Source organism: Trachemys scripta, chromosome 20, assembly GCF_013100865.1.
Source record: "Trachemys scripta elegans isolate TJP31775 chromosome 20, CAS_Tse_1.0, whole genome shotgun sequence".
NCBI classification, from domain to species: domain Eukaryota; kingdom Metazoa; phylum Chordata; order Testudines; family Emydidae; genus Trachemys; species Trachemys scripta.
Window position 1 is genome coordinate 10601606 of NC_048317.1, and position 16089 is coordinate 10617694.

At 56.5% G+C, this 16089-nt stretch overlaps 1 protein-coding gene across 1 annotated transcript in view; it reads right to left on the reverse strand.

The window, feature by feature from the left end:
- The window catches only part of SLC9A1 (solute carrier family 9 member A1), a 56470-nt gene that overhangs the window by 3299 nt on the left and 37082 nt on the right, over window positions 1-16089 (reverse strand). The window contains exons 3-11 of the mRNA XM_034754096.1: window positions 9574-9824; window positions 6741-6958; window positions 5489-5691; window positions 4628-4717; window positions 4102-4172; window positions 3066-3239; window positions 2777-2891; window positions 1577-1678; window positions 1112-1184 (exon numbers count right to left, since the gene is read on the reverse strand). Of these exons, the coding sequence (XP_034609987.1) occupies window positions 1112-1184; window positions 1577-1678; window positions 2777-2891; window positions 3066-3239; window positions 4102-4172; window positions 4628-4717; window positions 5489-5691; window positions 6741-6958; window positions 9574-9824 (1297 nt within the window). The remainder of the gene's footprint in view (window positions 1-1111; window positions 1185-1576; window positions 1679-2776; window positions 2892-3065; window positions 3240-4101; window positions 4173-4627; window positions 4718-5488; window positions 5692-6740; window positions 6959-9573; window positions 9825-16089) is intronic.

Sequence of the window (16089 nt, forward strand, 5' to 3'; positions counted from 1 at the left end):
TTGTATGTAAAAAAAAGAGTTCACGACACTACTGACCGACCACACAGGCAAGTCTGAGGCTTCGGTCAATGTCTGTAAAACGCTTTGAGAGGATGGTTTTATACATGGCAATAAATCGTCAAGAACCTCACGGCCGGAGCGAGGACAGAGCTCACTTTCTAAAGAGTGAACGCTCAAGGCTTAAAAAAACCGAACGCTGACGAGAGCAGACCCACTCACCTGGCTGGCTAGGAAGCCCAGGAGAGGGGACACTGCTAGCTCAGCACAGATGCCGGCTACATTAAAAGAATGCTTGGGCTGCATGCACCTTTCCAAGCGCCCCGAGAATATTTGCTTTTCCTGGGGCTCGGGACAGTGCACGGGAATCTAGTGTACAGTCCCTGCCCACAGGACCCCGTTTGAGCTGCACGCTCAGGGCTTGATCTCCAGAGTGCAGAGCACGGCCCCACTTGAACAGACGTCAGTGGGAGCTCAGCACCCCTGGGAACTGGGCCCTGAACAGCTGTGGGTCAGGTATGCAGCAGCAACTGCACCTTGCCAGGAATGGCTCACTCCAGACAGCTGGAAAGGCTGCCCCCTCATGGCCACGCGTGGGAATTGTCAGCGCTCCTGACAATTTCCTCTATACTTCAAACTCTCACTCCGAACGGCAACGTGGGTTTCTTTTCTATTCCCTGGGTGTTTGATTCAGGCCTTGCCAATACAGTGTTCCGCAAAGTGTTGCCCATGCTTCGGGGGATGGGGCAGAAGAGGGGGAAAACGACACAAAGGACTAGCTGGTGGGGGGCCTGGACCGGTGGGCGTGGCGGTTTCCACAGCGCTGCCCTGCTAATGTGGCTGGGCCAAAGCTCAGCTGGATGTTAGGGGGAGTTTGTCACACTGGGAACTGAGCACGGCTGGTCTGGAAGCAAGAGGAACAGGAAACTGCAGGGGCCTGCATCATCATGACCAGAGCTGGCCTTTAAAGGAAAGCGTGAAGAGCAGAAAGGGTCGGATCATCATCATCAGCACAAGTGCAGCAGAACAGCTGCTGTAAGCAACACCCCATCGCCACATCTCCCACGTCATCCCAGGCCACCTTTTCCCCTCCCCTCCGGCAGCCCCCACGTACCTGAGCTGATGCGTGCTCTGGACATTGTGGGAGAGTCGAGCTTGTGTGCTGGGACTGTCAAGTAATTGTTGATCTGAAATCAGAAGGCCACGTGGGCGTGAGAGCTCACATTTCTAAAGGGCCAGGGCGGGGGTCTTGGTGGGGGCAGTGCCCCACTGGGGATGGGGCAAACAGAAGCAGTGAGACTCCCAGTGGAGTCACAGGAAACAGATGCACCATCCCCAGCTGCACAGACACTCAGCTGCTCTGGTGAGGGACGCACCTTAGGACGAGCCGGTGGGGTCACTTTAAATGCCCTAAACCCCACCGTTGTCTGGCAGGAGAGCCACGCAGGGTCGCCACATTTCACTGGCTGCCACTTGGGCCCAGTCTCCTTCAGCGGGAGTGAGAAACACGCTGTGCAAACGCCCCCCTCCCCGCCCGGCACACCGCAGCCAGCCGTCAGCTCCCGCCTCCCCAGCGCACCTTCTGCTCCAGCTGCCGGGCCTTTTGCCTCCTCAGCAGCATCTGGTTCCAAGCTTCCTCGTAAGGGTCGGCCACCAGCGTGTGCCGGTTGTACGATCGCAACTGAGAAGGGACCCAAAAGGGATCAGGGTAAGACACACGGGAAATATGCAAGGCACCCACTCTCGGCTCTGCCGCGCGAGAAGCCGAGCTTGTTCCCCAGCACAGGGACAGGGCTGTCGGTAGCTTTCCGAGGAACTCCCAGCCTGGCATTTCCACACGTCTCCAGAGCTAGCAGCAAAAGTCCATAGATTTCATCACAAACAAACCTGGGACTTGTGCTCCTAGCTCACCGAGGAGCCCCTGAGGAATGACCCCCACTCACCCTCCTGGCTGGCTATAATAGCACAGCCATGATCAGAGCTCAACAGTGCCTGTCCTACAGCAGCTTCCCTCCTCCACCCCTGCTCCGGCTGTGCAGGGCAGCACAAGAGAAATTTGCCCCCTACTACACAGCCGGGGCTCTCTGGGACCCACCCCCTGGCCCTTATCACCTAGAGGCCCCAGCCGAGATCAGGCCCTGCTGTGCTGCACAAAACACACAGTTCCTGCCCCCAGGAGCTTACAAGCCAAAGGCAGGATTATTTTCCCTGTTCGACAGCCGAGGAACCAAAGCACGGAGAAATGATGTGACTTGCTCCAGATCACAGACCGTTTAGCAAAGCTGGGGAATTGAACCCAGATCTCCAAGGTCCCAAACCCACAAGGCCAGCTTTCCTCCCTACCCCAAGTCAACCTCCAGCCCAGCTGTGTGGTTCTTCATGCTCGGTACAGCCTAACAAGGGAAGGGGAGGAAAGGACTGGGAATTACTGGAATGGTGTCCCTAGCCTCTGTTTGCCTGAAGCTGGAATTGGGTGACAGGGCGTGGATCACTTGATGATTTCCTGTTCTGTTCATTCCCTTTGGGGCACCTGCCATTGGCCACTGTCAGAAGACAGGATACTGGGCTAGATGGACCTTTGGTCTGACCCAGTATGGCCGTGCTTACGTACACAGGTAGACAATGAGGACGAGGCGGGTAAGTACACTAACAGGTGGGTAGGAAATGCAACATGGGTCCCAGCTGCCCTATTTGGAAATTCTCTCCTTCCTCCCCATCCCCCACAAGGGGATGGGCTGAGCTGCAGGGAGACAGCCTGCGGGTAGATTCGAGTCATTACCCTCTGCCTGGTTTTCTGGAGGTTGTTGCGCAGGATTTTCCGGATCTCCTCCTCTTTGTTCTTGGACAGCGCTGGCAGGATGCGCTTCACGGGCAGGGCTTTGGGATTGATGTTCCTGGACAGACAGACAGCAAAGATAAGGGAGGAAGGGAGCCTCAAAGCCGGGCTTTACGGGAGGCGCTGGGAAGAGGAGGCTGGCCAGAACGGCTGGAAGGAGGGATTTAGAGCCAGTGGGAGCCACTGACAGAAGTTAGCTACCCCTGTAAAGCAAACAGCCAGGTATACTCACTGCATGGAGACCGTGGAGATGGCAGAGGGGATCTTGCCCAACCCTCCGCTCTCCACCAGCTCGATGGCTTGTTTCATCTCCATCTTGTGGTAGAAGGCGATCAGCTGGGGCTCCTTGGACCGCTCGCCCGCGATCAGGCACTTCTTCACGTACTTCTTGTTGAAGCGATTCAGCCTGCCCAGGGTGGGGGGAGGGGAAGAGAGAAGGGGATGTATCGGGAAGTGACCCTAAAGTCCCTGCCCCATTTGATTAGTGTCATGCCCAGCGTCCTCGTGTCTTCCCTTAGAACCAGCGAGCCCAGCAGATCGATAGAGTTCGGTTCCTCTGGGTGCGAAGGAGTCTAGGCCCAGGGGTCAGACACGCTCCCCCCGTGCCCAGGGCCCCAATATACTTCAGAGACCGAAGAGCCGCACATGCCCATCAGCTACAGGTGACATCAAGGACCGGCGAGCGCACTCCTGCAGCGTTGGCATCGGATCCACTGAGCACGGCAGAGAGCTGCTGGGTCACGCGGCGATGAGAACGAAGGCAGAGATGCATCCTGCTACCCCTCTCCATCAAGGAGCCGGTGCTGACCCTCCCCACTCCAGCACCTGGCAAATCCCTCCCTCCCTCCCTCGGTAGCGAGTCCCCCACGCTCTCTGGCAGCCCCCATACACAGAGCAGGCAGCCAGGAGGCGGAGCCAAAGCTGAACTTCCCACGCAGAGCAAGGCAGTTATGGACTGTGCTCTGGGCTGGAATTGGCTAGGTGGAATCCAAGGGCATCCTGGCTGGTGGGGGAAGAGGACAAGGGAACGCAGGCCTCTGGCACAGCATAGCTCTATGCGGCAGCACCACCTCCCTTTGCTGCTCACCATGGGTTCCTGGAATGAGCTGGAGCGGAGCAGGCTTTCAGGGCATTGCAAGAACTGGGGGACCTGAGCTTGCTAGGCTGCATCTAAAACTCTTGCTCCTGGCCCCAGCTTCCCCTCAACCCCCCGCACGCCTGCCTCCCCCCGGCGTCGGAAAGCCCGCGCACGCGGGCGCCGCACTCACTTGTCTTTCCAGTGGTGGTGGCCGTAGTGACCACATATATCCTCGATGCCAGTCAAGAGATGATCCAGGAACTGGAGAGGGTGCAAAGCAAAAAGCGTGTGTTCAGACTTGGGAGCGTGCACCGGCCAGACCTCTCTCCCCACCCCTCCCAGTTAACCCGGGGCTGGTGGGCTGTCAGGCTGAGCCTCGCCCAACTACAGCATGAGGCTCCTAGGCGCAGCTCCAGGAGGATCGGCCTCTGGGTGGCAGCACAGGCCTATCCTGATTGGCTGCTCCGCTACTGCTTACAACAGGAAGGTCTTGGTTAGAGAATGTGCACTAAAAACGACAGGGACCCGGCACAGTCCTTTAACTGTCCCCCCTGCCCCCCTTACTTTGGATACCAGCTCCTAGGCAGTGCCCGGCTGCACGCCTCCCTGGGTTCCTGCCTTTGGGACAGGGGAGCAGAAAATGAAGAGGACTGAGAAGGCAGAGAAGCGCAGGAAAGCAGCCCCAGGGAGGGACACCGGGTTGGGAGAGCCATTACCTGGGTGTGAATCTCTTCGTTGATGGAGCGTTTCGTCTCTTGCTTCTTCTTCACAGCCAGCAGGTCCACCAGGGGGCGAATGGTCATCCCCTAGGGAGGAGATCATACCCCTGTGAGAGCCCTCGCCCGGCTGAGAGAGCAAAGCACAGGCATCATCCCTGGTGGTGGCACCATCCTTACCCTGGAGCAAACCCTGCCCTCCTGGAGTCAGTCCTGTTACAGGACACAATGGACCCAGGCACTCCAGGTCCCTCCTACCTCCTCCAAGGCCTAGGACTATCACAGCTGGAGAGAAGAACAGGCTGTATATTTTCTAGCTGGCTCGTACCCCTCTGCCTATGAGGTGCAAGCCGCCCTCCTGTTTCTTTGTGCCATGGGAATCCAGCGGTCGTCCCCCAGGAGGCTGACATTACAGGGGGACCCTTCTCTAGAATAGACACCGAAGCACAGAGGTTATGTCAGACAGAGGCTGGAGCCACTCTGGACTTATCACGGCCTTTGAAAGCTGCTGGAGCTCTCAAAGTGACAAATCTTCGGCACTTCCCAGCCAGCGAGCCCGAAGAGCTGGACAAAGGCAGGCAAGTGTCACTACCCCATTTTAAAGACAGGGCAGCTGAGGCCCAGAGAGCGGAAGGGATCTGCCCACAGTCATGGAGTGAGTCAGCAGCAGAGCGAGGAACATCCAGAGTTCCTTGCCAGGGTGTGTCCCTGGGCTGTCCCACAGCTCATCCTCGACAGCAGCCATGGACCCAAACATCTGCTTCTCAGCCAGAAGCGCCAGGGAAACAACATTCCTGACTGACGCCCGTCGCCGCATTGTCAGGGTGCCTGGCCAAGGCCAGGAAGGGGAGTTCCACCTACCTGCACGAAGACCGTGAAGAAGATGACTGTGATGATAGCTGTGAGGAACATGTCTCTCATGTTAAAGTGCTGGTAATCCAGGAGGTAACCCAGCGAGAAAGCAATGGCCCCTCTCAGGCCACCGTAGGCGATGATGAACTGGTCCTTTGGGGTCAGTTTCACAATGCGGAATTTGTTGATGAACCAGGTGAGGCCCAGGACACCTAGAGAGTGAGCAGGGAGGACAGGACAGACCTCCTCCAGGTTACACAAGCAGAGTCATACACACACACACACACACACACACACACACACACACACACCGCCCCCCCAGCTAAGGTCAGCCCTGGGCCCTGACAGACACCAGCCACGTTATTCCATCAGCAGAACCAGCCACATGCAGCACAAACCATTGCCATTGGGGGACGGGGTGAAACACAGAGCACTCCAGTGAAAGCAAAAGGCTGACAATGCTAGGGTCCCCATGCTCTGTGGGGATCCCTCTCCCCTGTCCCAAATCTTGGCTTGCAACCCCCAGCTCTAACCATCCTATCCCCAGCCTCTAAGACACAGCATATTGTCTGGTACAGCATATGCTAGAACCTCTCCCGGGTCTGAGCCCAGCCCAGGCTGGCAGTAGCCAGATACCCCCACTTGGAGGCTACTCAGGGGTTGGGCAGGGCAGGTCACAGTCCAGTTCCCCATGGGCAAGGGTCTACAAAGGAACATCCCAACTGTCCCTTGCCTAAGGGCAGAAAGGGGCCACGCAGGCAGAGCAGCCTCCCCCGGGGGGTCTGCAGCCCAGGTCCGAGAAGGGAACGGAGACGGTGAGTGCGCTCCTGTTCTGAGAATACGCACAGGCCCCTTTGGGCTCCAGGGGAGTCAACCCAGAGCACCAGCTAACGGGGGGAAAGTGGTGTCTAGGGACCAGTCTGGCCCCTTGCCTGGTTCAGCCTGTGACCCAAGACAGGCTGGAACCCAGCCCTCCAGAGGCCAAGTGCTGGGGCGCGAATGCCAGAAGCCCCGATAAGTGCTCCTCCCAGCCCCCCCTGCAGTGCTGCATGCTCCCTAGAAACCAGGCAACCGCAGCCTCCCAGCTCCGTGCTCTACCTAGCGAGGACGAGAATAGCAACAACCCCTATCTAGGGCTCAGAGAAGCCAGCTTCACGTGGCAGTACCGCTGCTCTCCGGCTCCAGGGGAGTCTCCGTGCTTGGTGAGAGCATGAGAGCAACCCCACCAGAAAGGGCAGGCACCAGGGCCCCGGCGCCTCACCTAACACCCTGGCAATGAGGCAGAAGATCAGCGTGCTGATGATGAAAGTCCAGTTCCAGTAGTGCTGGCCGGCCACGGTGGAGACCCCCAGGAAGATGAAGATCAGGGTCTCACTGACGCTGCTCCACATCTTCAGGAAGTACTTGATGGTGGTGTGGGACTTGTGGGAGATGTTTGCCTCCACGTAAGGGCGCATGACCACACCGGAGGCGATGAGCCTGCAGGGAGGAGGAGGGGAGAGGACTTAACAGCACCCAGGGAAACCAGCACCCAGCAGGATTGTCATCAGCTCCTTGCCCTGGGAGTGGCGCTGGCCTCGGCAGCACCTTAGGGCTCCTCTGGCTTTATCACAGCTCCGCCAGTCAGCAGAGACCGGATACGAGAAAGTCAGCGCTGCACAGCCCGAAGGATAAACACCAGTGCAGGTGGGGCCGGAGTCCAGGACCCACCTGCCGCTACTTGGGGCCACCAAGGAAAGCAACAGAGGAATTCCCAGGCAGGGCACGGCTCAGGAACGTGACCGGAGGCAGGCTGGGGCTGGGGCACAGGGTGCTTTGTAAGCAAAGGGCTCACCATGCTGCGTCTGGCACGCTGGCCTCTCTGGCAACAAAGCACTGCAGTGACTCACCAGGCCCACGATGCAGCTGATTCGGCTCCATTCACAGCGGGAGTGACAGGCAGGGAAGGAGGCGGCAAGGCCTCTCTCTAGCCCCAAGGGCAGGGCAGGAGAGGTTGCAGAAGCAGCCTTAGTGTGTGTGTAACACAAGGAGAGCCCAAGCCAGCTGCAGTGAAAGCAAACTCTCCCGGCTACGCTGCAATAAAAGACCCACACAGCTAGCCCGAGTCCGCTGACTCTGGGGGCACAGGGCTTGGGCTGCAGGGCTATAAAACTGCCCCATAGATTTTCAGGCTGGAGCCTGGGCCCTGAGACCTTCCCCACTCGCAGGATGACACGGTCTGGGCTCCAGCCCCAGCCCAAAGGTCTACATTGCTATTTTTAGCCCTACAAGCCCGAGTCAATTGACGGGGGCTCTGACATTCGCTGCCGCGGGTTCGCAGCGTAGATATACCCTAAGGGGCTCAGCACCCATCCAAGGGTGGGAATGGAGGCGCCAAACTGACCATGCCTACTGCTACAGGCCTGGCACAGAGCTAGAGTCGCTGGAGCAGGAGACTGGGCTCTATTAGCAGCTCTGATTGGTGTGAGCTTGAGAAAGACTTCTCTTATGCCTCAGTTTCCCCATCTAATATGCCTGGAGGCCTTCTGATGATAGTGCTACCTGAGTGCAGACCAGTGGTACTGCTGAGAAGGAATTAAGTGGTCCACCCCCAAGCTCACTCTCCAGGACAGCTTCCACTTCTGGAACCAATATGATGGACATTTGAACTCCTGTCCCCATGCAATTTAAAACCCTGAAAAGGCCTCTGATCCCTGCAGGGTTTGGCTATCGCTGGCGACCACCTTAGGCCCAGCTGATGATCAGGAAATTCGCACTCTGGTAACCACGGTGATGCAGTTCATCAATTCCAAGGCTGGAAGTGACTGCTACCGTCACTTCCTGTTTGAACTAGAGCAGGCCTTGGCGAAACCTCCAATCTTGATTTAAGAATTCCCAGGGAGGGAGGATCCGTAAGTTGCTCTAATGGTTAACTACCCTCACACCCTGTTTCCAGTTCAGTTCCTCTAGTGCGGGGGTTCTCAAACTTCACGGACAATAAAAATTACTGCACAACCCCAGGAGGGGAGACTGAAGCCTGAGTCCACCTGATTCCCACTGCCCGGATGGGGGAGCCAAAGCCCGGACCCCTCTGCCCTGGGCGGGGAAGGGGTCAAAGCCGAAGCTCGAGGGCTTCGGCTTCAGCCCCAGCCAGGGGGCATGTAACCTGAGCCCCGCCACCCAGGGCTGAATCCCTCAGGCTTCAGCCCCGAGCCCCAGCAAGCCTTAAAATGGGGTCCCGACCCCCAGTTGGAGAACTTCTGCTCTAGTGCAAACCCCTGATGTAGGTGCACTGCACTGGCACAACACGGGCTTCCCCCAGCTCAGCAAGGCTGCGCTAGGGCCCTGCACTAGCAGAATCAATGTAATTCAACTGGGGCAAGCCCATAGCAGGTATCGCTGGGGCCAAGAACACGGCCTGATACAAAGAGGGGCCGGAGGTTTCTACGGAGAACAAGACTATCTGGCTCTATTGCAGGAAACACTAGCGCACTCCGTGAGGGACCGTACCCTGCTGTGTCAGGATCACACGAGCTCTAACAGGGGTCAGGAGGAGATGTCCCCAAGGGGAGATTATCCCATAGCTGCCCACTGCGGGGTTTCTTCCACCTTCCTGTGAAGCCACCATCAGAGAACGGATACTGGCCTAGATGGATCAGGGGCCTGATCCAATGTGGCCAATGTTACATCCCTAGTGATGTCACGAGGGTGTAGAGTGACTAGACGGCAACTGTGAAAATTCGGGATGGAGGTGGAGGGTAATAGGAGCCTATATAAGAAAAAGACCCCAAAATCGGGACATCTGGTCACCCTACTAGGGTGCGTCTACATTTAAAACGCTCCAGTGGCCCTTCTATCTATGCTGGCAGGAGGGACTGAGAGGCGGTAGCTAGGTCAATGGACGAACTGTACCGTCGACCCAGCGCTGTCTACCAAGGGACTTAGGTTGCTGGTGGGTGGGTGGGTGGGTGTTTCACACCCCTGAGCGACTTAGCTATGCCGACCTAGTTTTCTAGTGCAGACCTGCCCAAACACAGCTCAACCCTGATAACGAAGCCCAGGCAGAGAGTATATTAGTGTGCTGAGTGCAACGGTCCCACCCAGCCAGTACTCACGCCATGATGCCGGAGAGGTGGAAGAGCTCGGCCGACAGGTATGCCATGTAGCTGTAGAGGAAGACGAAGAGGGGCTCAATGACGCGGATGTGGGAGGTGAAGCGGGAGGTGAAGGCGGCAATGACTCCATAGATCACACCAACGAAGACGCCGCCCAGGGACACCACGAAGAAGCTGAGGAAGCCCAGGATGATGTCAGTAACCGTCACCTGCTCGAAGTTGGCAAACTCTTCGAAGAGGTGGTAGAGCACCTGGAAAGGGAGAACATAACAATGGGCCTACTGGGGCAGACCAAAGGTCCATCTAGCCCAGGGGGCTGGTGAGAGAGAGAGGGCTGTTTCAAGCAGCCAGCCACGCTCCTGTGAAGCACAGGGAGGATGGGCTCTCCCCTCAGGGGAGCCCTGATCAGAGGCTGCCAACGGGAGATCTGCATCAAAGGGACTATGCATTAGTCTGCGACATGGCAAGGAAACACACAGCTAAGCCCCTGGTTCCATTGCCAGCACCCGCCGTACTGCGTGCAAACCCTTTAGTAATTGCCATCCTGGAATATTTGTTCCATCAAATCTAACGCAAAAGCAAGTGGCGCTCGGCTGCGTGCGACATGCAAACACCCCAGGGACGCAGCAGCTGGGAAAGGATGGGGGGGGGGGGGAACTAGCCCTACGAGCCACCTTCCCTTCTGGTTCACTGGTGCTTCACTTGATCTCAGCACCCTGCCTGCAGGGCGCACGGCTCTCCAAAGCAAGCCTCGCAGCTCTAATTGTTTGTATTCCAGGAGGGCCCAGAAGCGCAGACTGCGACACAGGCCTCATTGTGTCTGTACAGCTCCTAGCACCGGGAGACAGAGCCCCCGTTCCCAAGAGTTTGCAGTCTAAAATGGACAAGGCACTGGTGAGACCTCATCTGGAATATTGTGCGCAGTTCTGGTCTCCCATGTTTAAGAAGGATGAATTCAAACTGGGACAGGTGCAGAGAAGGGCTACTAGGATGATCCGAGGAATGGAAAACCCACCTTATGAAAGGAGCTTCAAAGAGCTTGGCTTGTTTAGCCTAACCAGAAGAAGGCTGAGGGGAGATACGATTGCTCTCTATAAATATATCAGAGGGATAAATACCAGGGAGGGAGAGGAATTATTTAAGCTCAGTACCAATGTGGACACAAGAACAAATGGATATAAACTGGACATTAGGAAGTTTAGACTTGAAATTAGATGAAGGTTTCTAACCATCAGAGGAGTGAAGTTCTGGAACAGCCTTCTAAGGGGAGCAGTGGGGGCAAAAGACAGATCTGGCTTCAAGACTAAGCTTGATACGTTTATGGAGGGGATGGTATGATGGGACAGCCTAATTTTGGCAATTAATTCATCTTTGATTATTAGCAGGTAAATATGCCCAATGGCCTGTGATGGGATGTTAGATGAGATGGGATCTGAGTTACTACAGAGAATTCTTTCCTGGGTGTCTGGCTGGTGAATCTTGCCCACATGCTCAGGGTTTAGCTGACTGCCATATTTGGGGTCGGGAAGGAATTTTCCTCCAGGGCAGATTGGCAGAGGCCCTGGGGGGTTTTCGCCTTCCTCTGCAGCATGGGGCACGGGTCACTTGCTGGAGGTCTTTAAACCATGATTGGGGGACTTCAATAACTCAGGCATAGGTTAGGGGTTTGTTACAGGAGTGGGTGGGTGAGATTCTGTGGCCTGTGTTGTGCAGGAGGTCAGACTAGATGATCATAATGGTCCCTTCTGACCTTAAAGTCTATGAGTCGAAGATTATGGGTGGGGTCCCCCCGGGCCACGGAGATTGAAAAGTCAGAAGCTCCCCTGGGCTGCACAGTGTAACAGCAAGTGGGAGACTGTCAAAATCCAAGAATCCCTGCTCAAGTTCTGCCATCTCAGCTGCAGCCCCAAGGTTGCCTGGTTAGCTCAGGGCGCACTGGGGCTGCTCCGTTAGCCAAACCCAGCGGAGCGGAGATGCCTTTCGGGGCTATGGGATTCAGCTCAAAACACCGTGTCAGCCACAGCAGAGCAAAGGGCTAAGTGCTGTCAGCCGCAGCCTCGGCCCCGGAACAGCACTTTACAACCAGGCGGCCAGGAGCGCACAGAGCTGGTGCCTTCCCCAAGGCCTAGCACGAGCAGTTAAGAGCCTGTGGGGCAGGGAGCTGCAGACAGCGGGACAGTCGCGACACCTCCCTCTTCGCTGAGCCAGGCTCCGAAGCGGACAGACGGGACGTACAATAAGAGCCATTGTACCCAAAAGCAGCACAGAAGATTAGAAGACAGCGGGAGGTGTTCTGCTGTTTGTAGCACTAACCTCTGGACACCGAGGCAAGCCAACGCCTGCACTCTCACCGCCAGCCCTTGGACCGGGATTTCCCTTGGCAACAACCAGGCCCAGAGCCCTACCCCACCTCACTCCCTGGGGCGCTGCTCTTTCTTCCCTGCCAAAGGCTCCCAATAGCCGTATGGGGAAAAGGCCGCATCTCGCCAGAAGAGACCCCGAAGATTAGATTCAAGGCCAGTCTCTTGCTCTTCGGAGCTAGGGTGACCAGACGTCCCGATATTTAGGCGTTTGTCCCGCATCCCGACCGATCTTCAGTTGGGATGCAATTAGTCCTGATTTTTTTTTGCTCCGCCGGCGACCCGCCCCCCCAATGTGTCCCGATATTTTCTTCCTCTCATCTGGTCACCCCATTCAGGGCTCTATCTACACAGTCCCCACAGGGCCAGCGTGTAGCTTAGCCGGGACCTTAACCCTGCCCCCAAGAGCCTTCCACCCCAGTCACCCTTCTGTAGCCAACCCACTTGCTCAGTGCTCTCTAGAGCAGGCCAGGCGAATGCAGATCCCTTCTCTCTCATTTCCCACCTGGGACACGGGCATGGGGCAATCACGCTGCTAGCCAGGGTGGGTACAGCCTCAGACAGGATGGAGACCCTGGCTTGCACTTAGCTAGAACATCCTGATCGTTCTTTCCTTTCTATTGCTCGGTGACGCTCCTGCTCCAGTTTCCATGGCACTGGGCTGCAGTTTATTCAGAACTGGGATCCTAAAACAACTTTCTGGAGGAAAGGCTTCTTAAGCACAATGACTGCAGCAGCAGAACAGGTCCCCCTGGGAGGGACTGGTTCTGCCCTGCATAGTCTGGGGTGGGGGAGAGAGCCATGAACCCGCCCTCCAGTCAGCCAGCCGCACCTGGGCACCCAACAAAGGGATAAACCTGTCCGACAAGTTGCTATCTGCAGAGCTGCAGGCCCTTCCCCAATACAGGGCGGGCCAGAAACCTCATACACCCAGCCTAGCCCAGGGTGGGTCAGCAAACCCCTCTCCTTTCCCATGCCTGACCAGGCGCTTGCCCCCCTGCTGCGGGGCCCGGCCGCAAGAGAACAAAGGCAACGATGACCAGCACTGTAAAAATCACAGCAACCCAGGCCCAGCTCATAATTGGCATTTGATCCCTTTAGGGCCCCAGGTCCAGACTTTGCCCAGGCCGCAGGGACGGGCTGGGCAGGGAGACTCCCTGCGTGTGTGCACATGGCAAGCGGCAGGCAGCCAGCCAGAGCTCTGGAAGCTCGTAAGGGGCCGTGGCACACGGCTCTGTAAAGCTAAACGTTGAAAGTGAAAGTGAAGCCTCCTGTAACAGGCCTAACCGCTGGCTCATCCGGAGACCCCCCCCCCCCCCCCGGGAAGGATGCAGCCAGTCACTTCTGTATTACACAGAGCCGCCGCGGCCAGGGCTCTTGCGAACGCAGAGTGAAGCGGCTCCTGCAATCGGAAGGCGAGAGTCTCCCCAGACGCACATCCCTGTTCCAAAGGCTCTGGCAGACTTCACGTTCCGACCGAACACCCAATGCACGGGCCACGGCTTCCTCCACAGAACCGAGGGCCCCGGAAATTTTCCTTTGCACGCAACACCTAACAAGGGAGGGAGCGTGCGTGGGCGGTGCATCCAGATTTCTAGGGCTCAGCAATGCAGCACATTTGCAGCCTATTTACAGAACCATGTCCCATGCCCAAGTAGCAGCTGAGCCCAGCTCATCCCCTGGAAGGGAACAAATTTAAGAGACACGGATTTCGCTCCAAGATTAGCACCCTTGTTGCCACAGCCACGGGTACGCTGACCGGAGACAGATCTCCATAGCCAGGAGCGCTTACACCTGTTATCTAGGGATGGCAGGTGTCAGAACTGGCTCCGACCAGGGTGCCAGAATATCCCGTTTGAAGGGACTTGGAGATACTTAGCTCTCCAGTCTGGCCGTTCCCTTGAATGATCCTCGCAGACCACGATTTAGATGCAGACCCCACGGATGGACTGTCTGGTCCCAGAAATGCCTCGGAGCAGGATGCCAAGTCCCAGGGGAGCTTTGATGCCAACACACGTAGCAAACTGCTGAACGGTTTCCAAATATCTACCCTCTTCGGTCAGCGTTAAACAGCCCCTCGCCCTTCCCTTCTCTCCTCTCCCATGAGCAATCGGCACCAAGCTCTTCCGCCACTACCCCCTCGACTGTTGGGGAGCTCCTGCTCCCACCAGCCAGCCCAGCCTATCCCCTGGGGCAGGGAGTACACAGACAATCTGCTGGGGGGCTCCTGCTAGATGGGCGAGACCCGAGCGCATAGAATAAACCTGCACCAGCTAAGCTGGGCCTCTGAGCCCACGCACAGCCCAGCCCTGGGAGAGGTTTTCCCACAGCTGCCTATCCAGGCGGCGGCACACAGCAAAGCAGGTCAGCCCTTCCCCTTGCGGGAGAGTTTAGCCAAGCTTGCAGTTTTGCCCTTATCAGAGAGCTCAGCAGAGTTTTCTACAGACGTTAAAATAAACCCGCTGGCACTGGGCAGGGGGGAGGAATTAGAGGCTTGGCTGAGCGCTCTAAACCGTGAACATCCTCTCTCAAGTTTAAACCAATACAAAAAACCCAATCCCAGGCAGTGCTGATCTATCCAGATGGAGAGGTGAGAGCGGGCTGCAGGATGGGGATAGGAAAGGAGAAGAGGCCGCTGCCCTGGGCAGTGAAAGGCTCCCATCAGGCCCTGCTCAGACCGGGGTCCAGGGAGGAACTGTACAACTTTTGCAAAGAAACAGAGTTAAAAATAGTCCAGCAAACTCCAGCCTGAGGAACCTTTGCGGTGGGATGGGGGGGGGGGAGGAGTGTTGCTGGGTTGCTTCATTACCAAGAGACAGCTGTGTATCAGAGGCTGTTTCCTGTCTGGCTCCTCTCCAGCCCTGCTGCAGCCTGCAGAGAGGGATAGATGCATCACGTCCACCAAACAGCGGGCATCAGCTGCCCACTTACCCCAACCAGAGGGCATCAGCGCTGCCAGGGATCAGTTCAGAGAGAAGTGGTGGGGGACACAGCTATTAATGATTGCTATTATCACAGCACCAAGGAGCCCCAGCTGTGGGTCAGGGCCCAGCTGGGCTAGGCACCGTACGCTCGCAGCCCTGCCAACGGAGACCCAAATTCTATTCCTGCCCCTGACCTCAGGCAACCCACTTACCCAGTCTGTGCTCAGTGTCGCGTCCCCGTCCCCAACATGCTTTACCTGAGATCTCCAGATAAGCCCTATAGAAGGGCTAACAGTATTATCACCCACATGCAACTCAGGCTACGTCTACACCGAGGCGGGGGAAGGGGGGTGGGGGGTTGATTTGCAGCACACATAGCAGTGAGGACCTGGTGGCACAGACTGCACAAGCTCACTTGACACCCCCCACCCGGTATGCACTCACTTGTGCAGCCTGTGCTGAAGTTTGCACCACCATGTCCTCACCGCTCACTAGCTAGCTAGAGCGCAGCAAGCTGCAGCTGGTGTAGAGGTGCTGAAAGTCACACCCCAGGCTGCAGTGTAGGTGGTAACCTAACCCCCACCCCACTACCAAGTCAGAGTCTAAGGGGAGATCTAAGTCAGTGCAACTCATACGCCAGGGGTTTAGCAAGCAAAGCATCTAATCCAATCATGGCGACAGGTCATCATCGGCTTGTTCACCTGCACATCTACCAATGTGATATATGCCATCATGTGCCAGCAATGCCCCTCTGCCATGTACATTGGCCAAACCAGACAGTCTCTCCGCAAAAGAATAAATGGACACAAATCAAGAATTGTAACATTCAAAAACCAGTAGGAGAGCACTTCGATCTCCATGGATGCTCACTAACAGACTTAAAAGTGGCCATTCTTCAACAAAAATACTTCAAAAACAGACTTCAACCAGAAACTGCAGAACTGGAATTAATTTGCAAACTTGACACCATCAAATTAGGCCTGAATAAAGACTGGGAGTGGCTGGGTCGCTACAAAAAATAATTTCCCCTCTGTTGATACTCACACCTTCTCATCAACTGTTGGGAATGGGCCACATTCACCATGATTGAACTGGCCTCGTTAGCACTGATCTCCCCGCCACACACACACACTTGATAAGGCAACTCCCATCTTTTCATGTGCGGTATATTTCTACCTGCTTACTGTATTTTTCACTCCACGCATCTCACGAAGTGGGTTCTAGCCCACGAA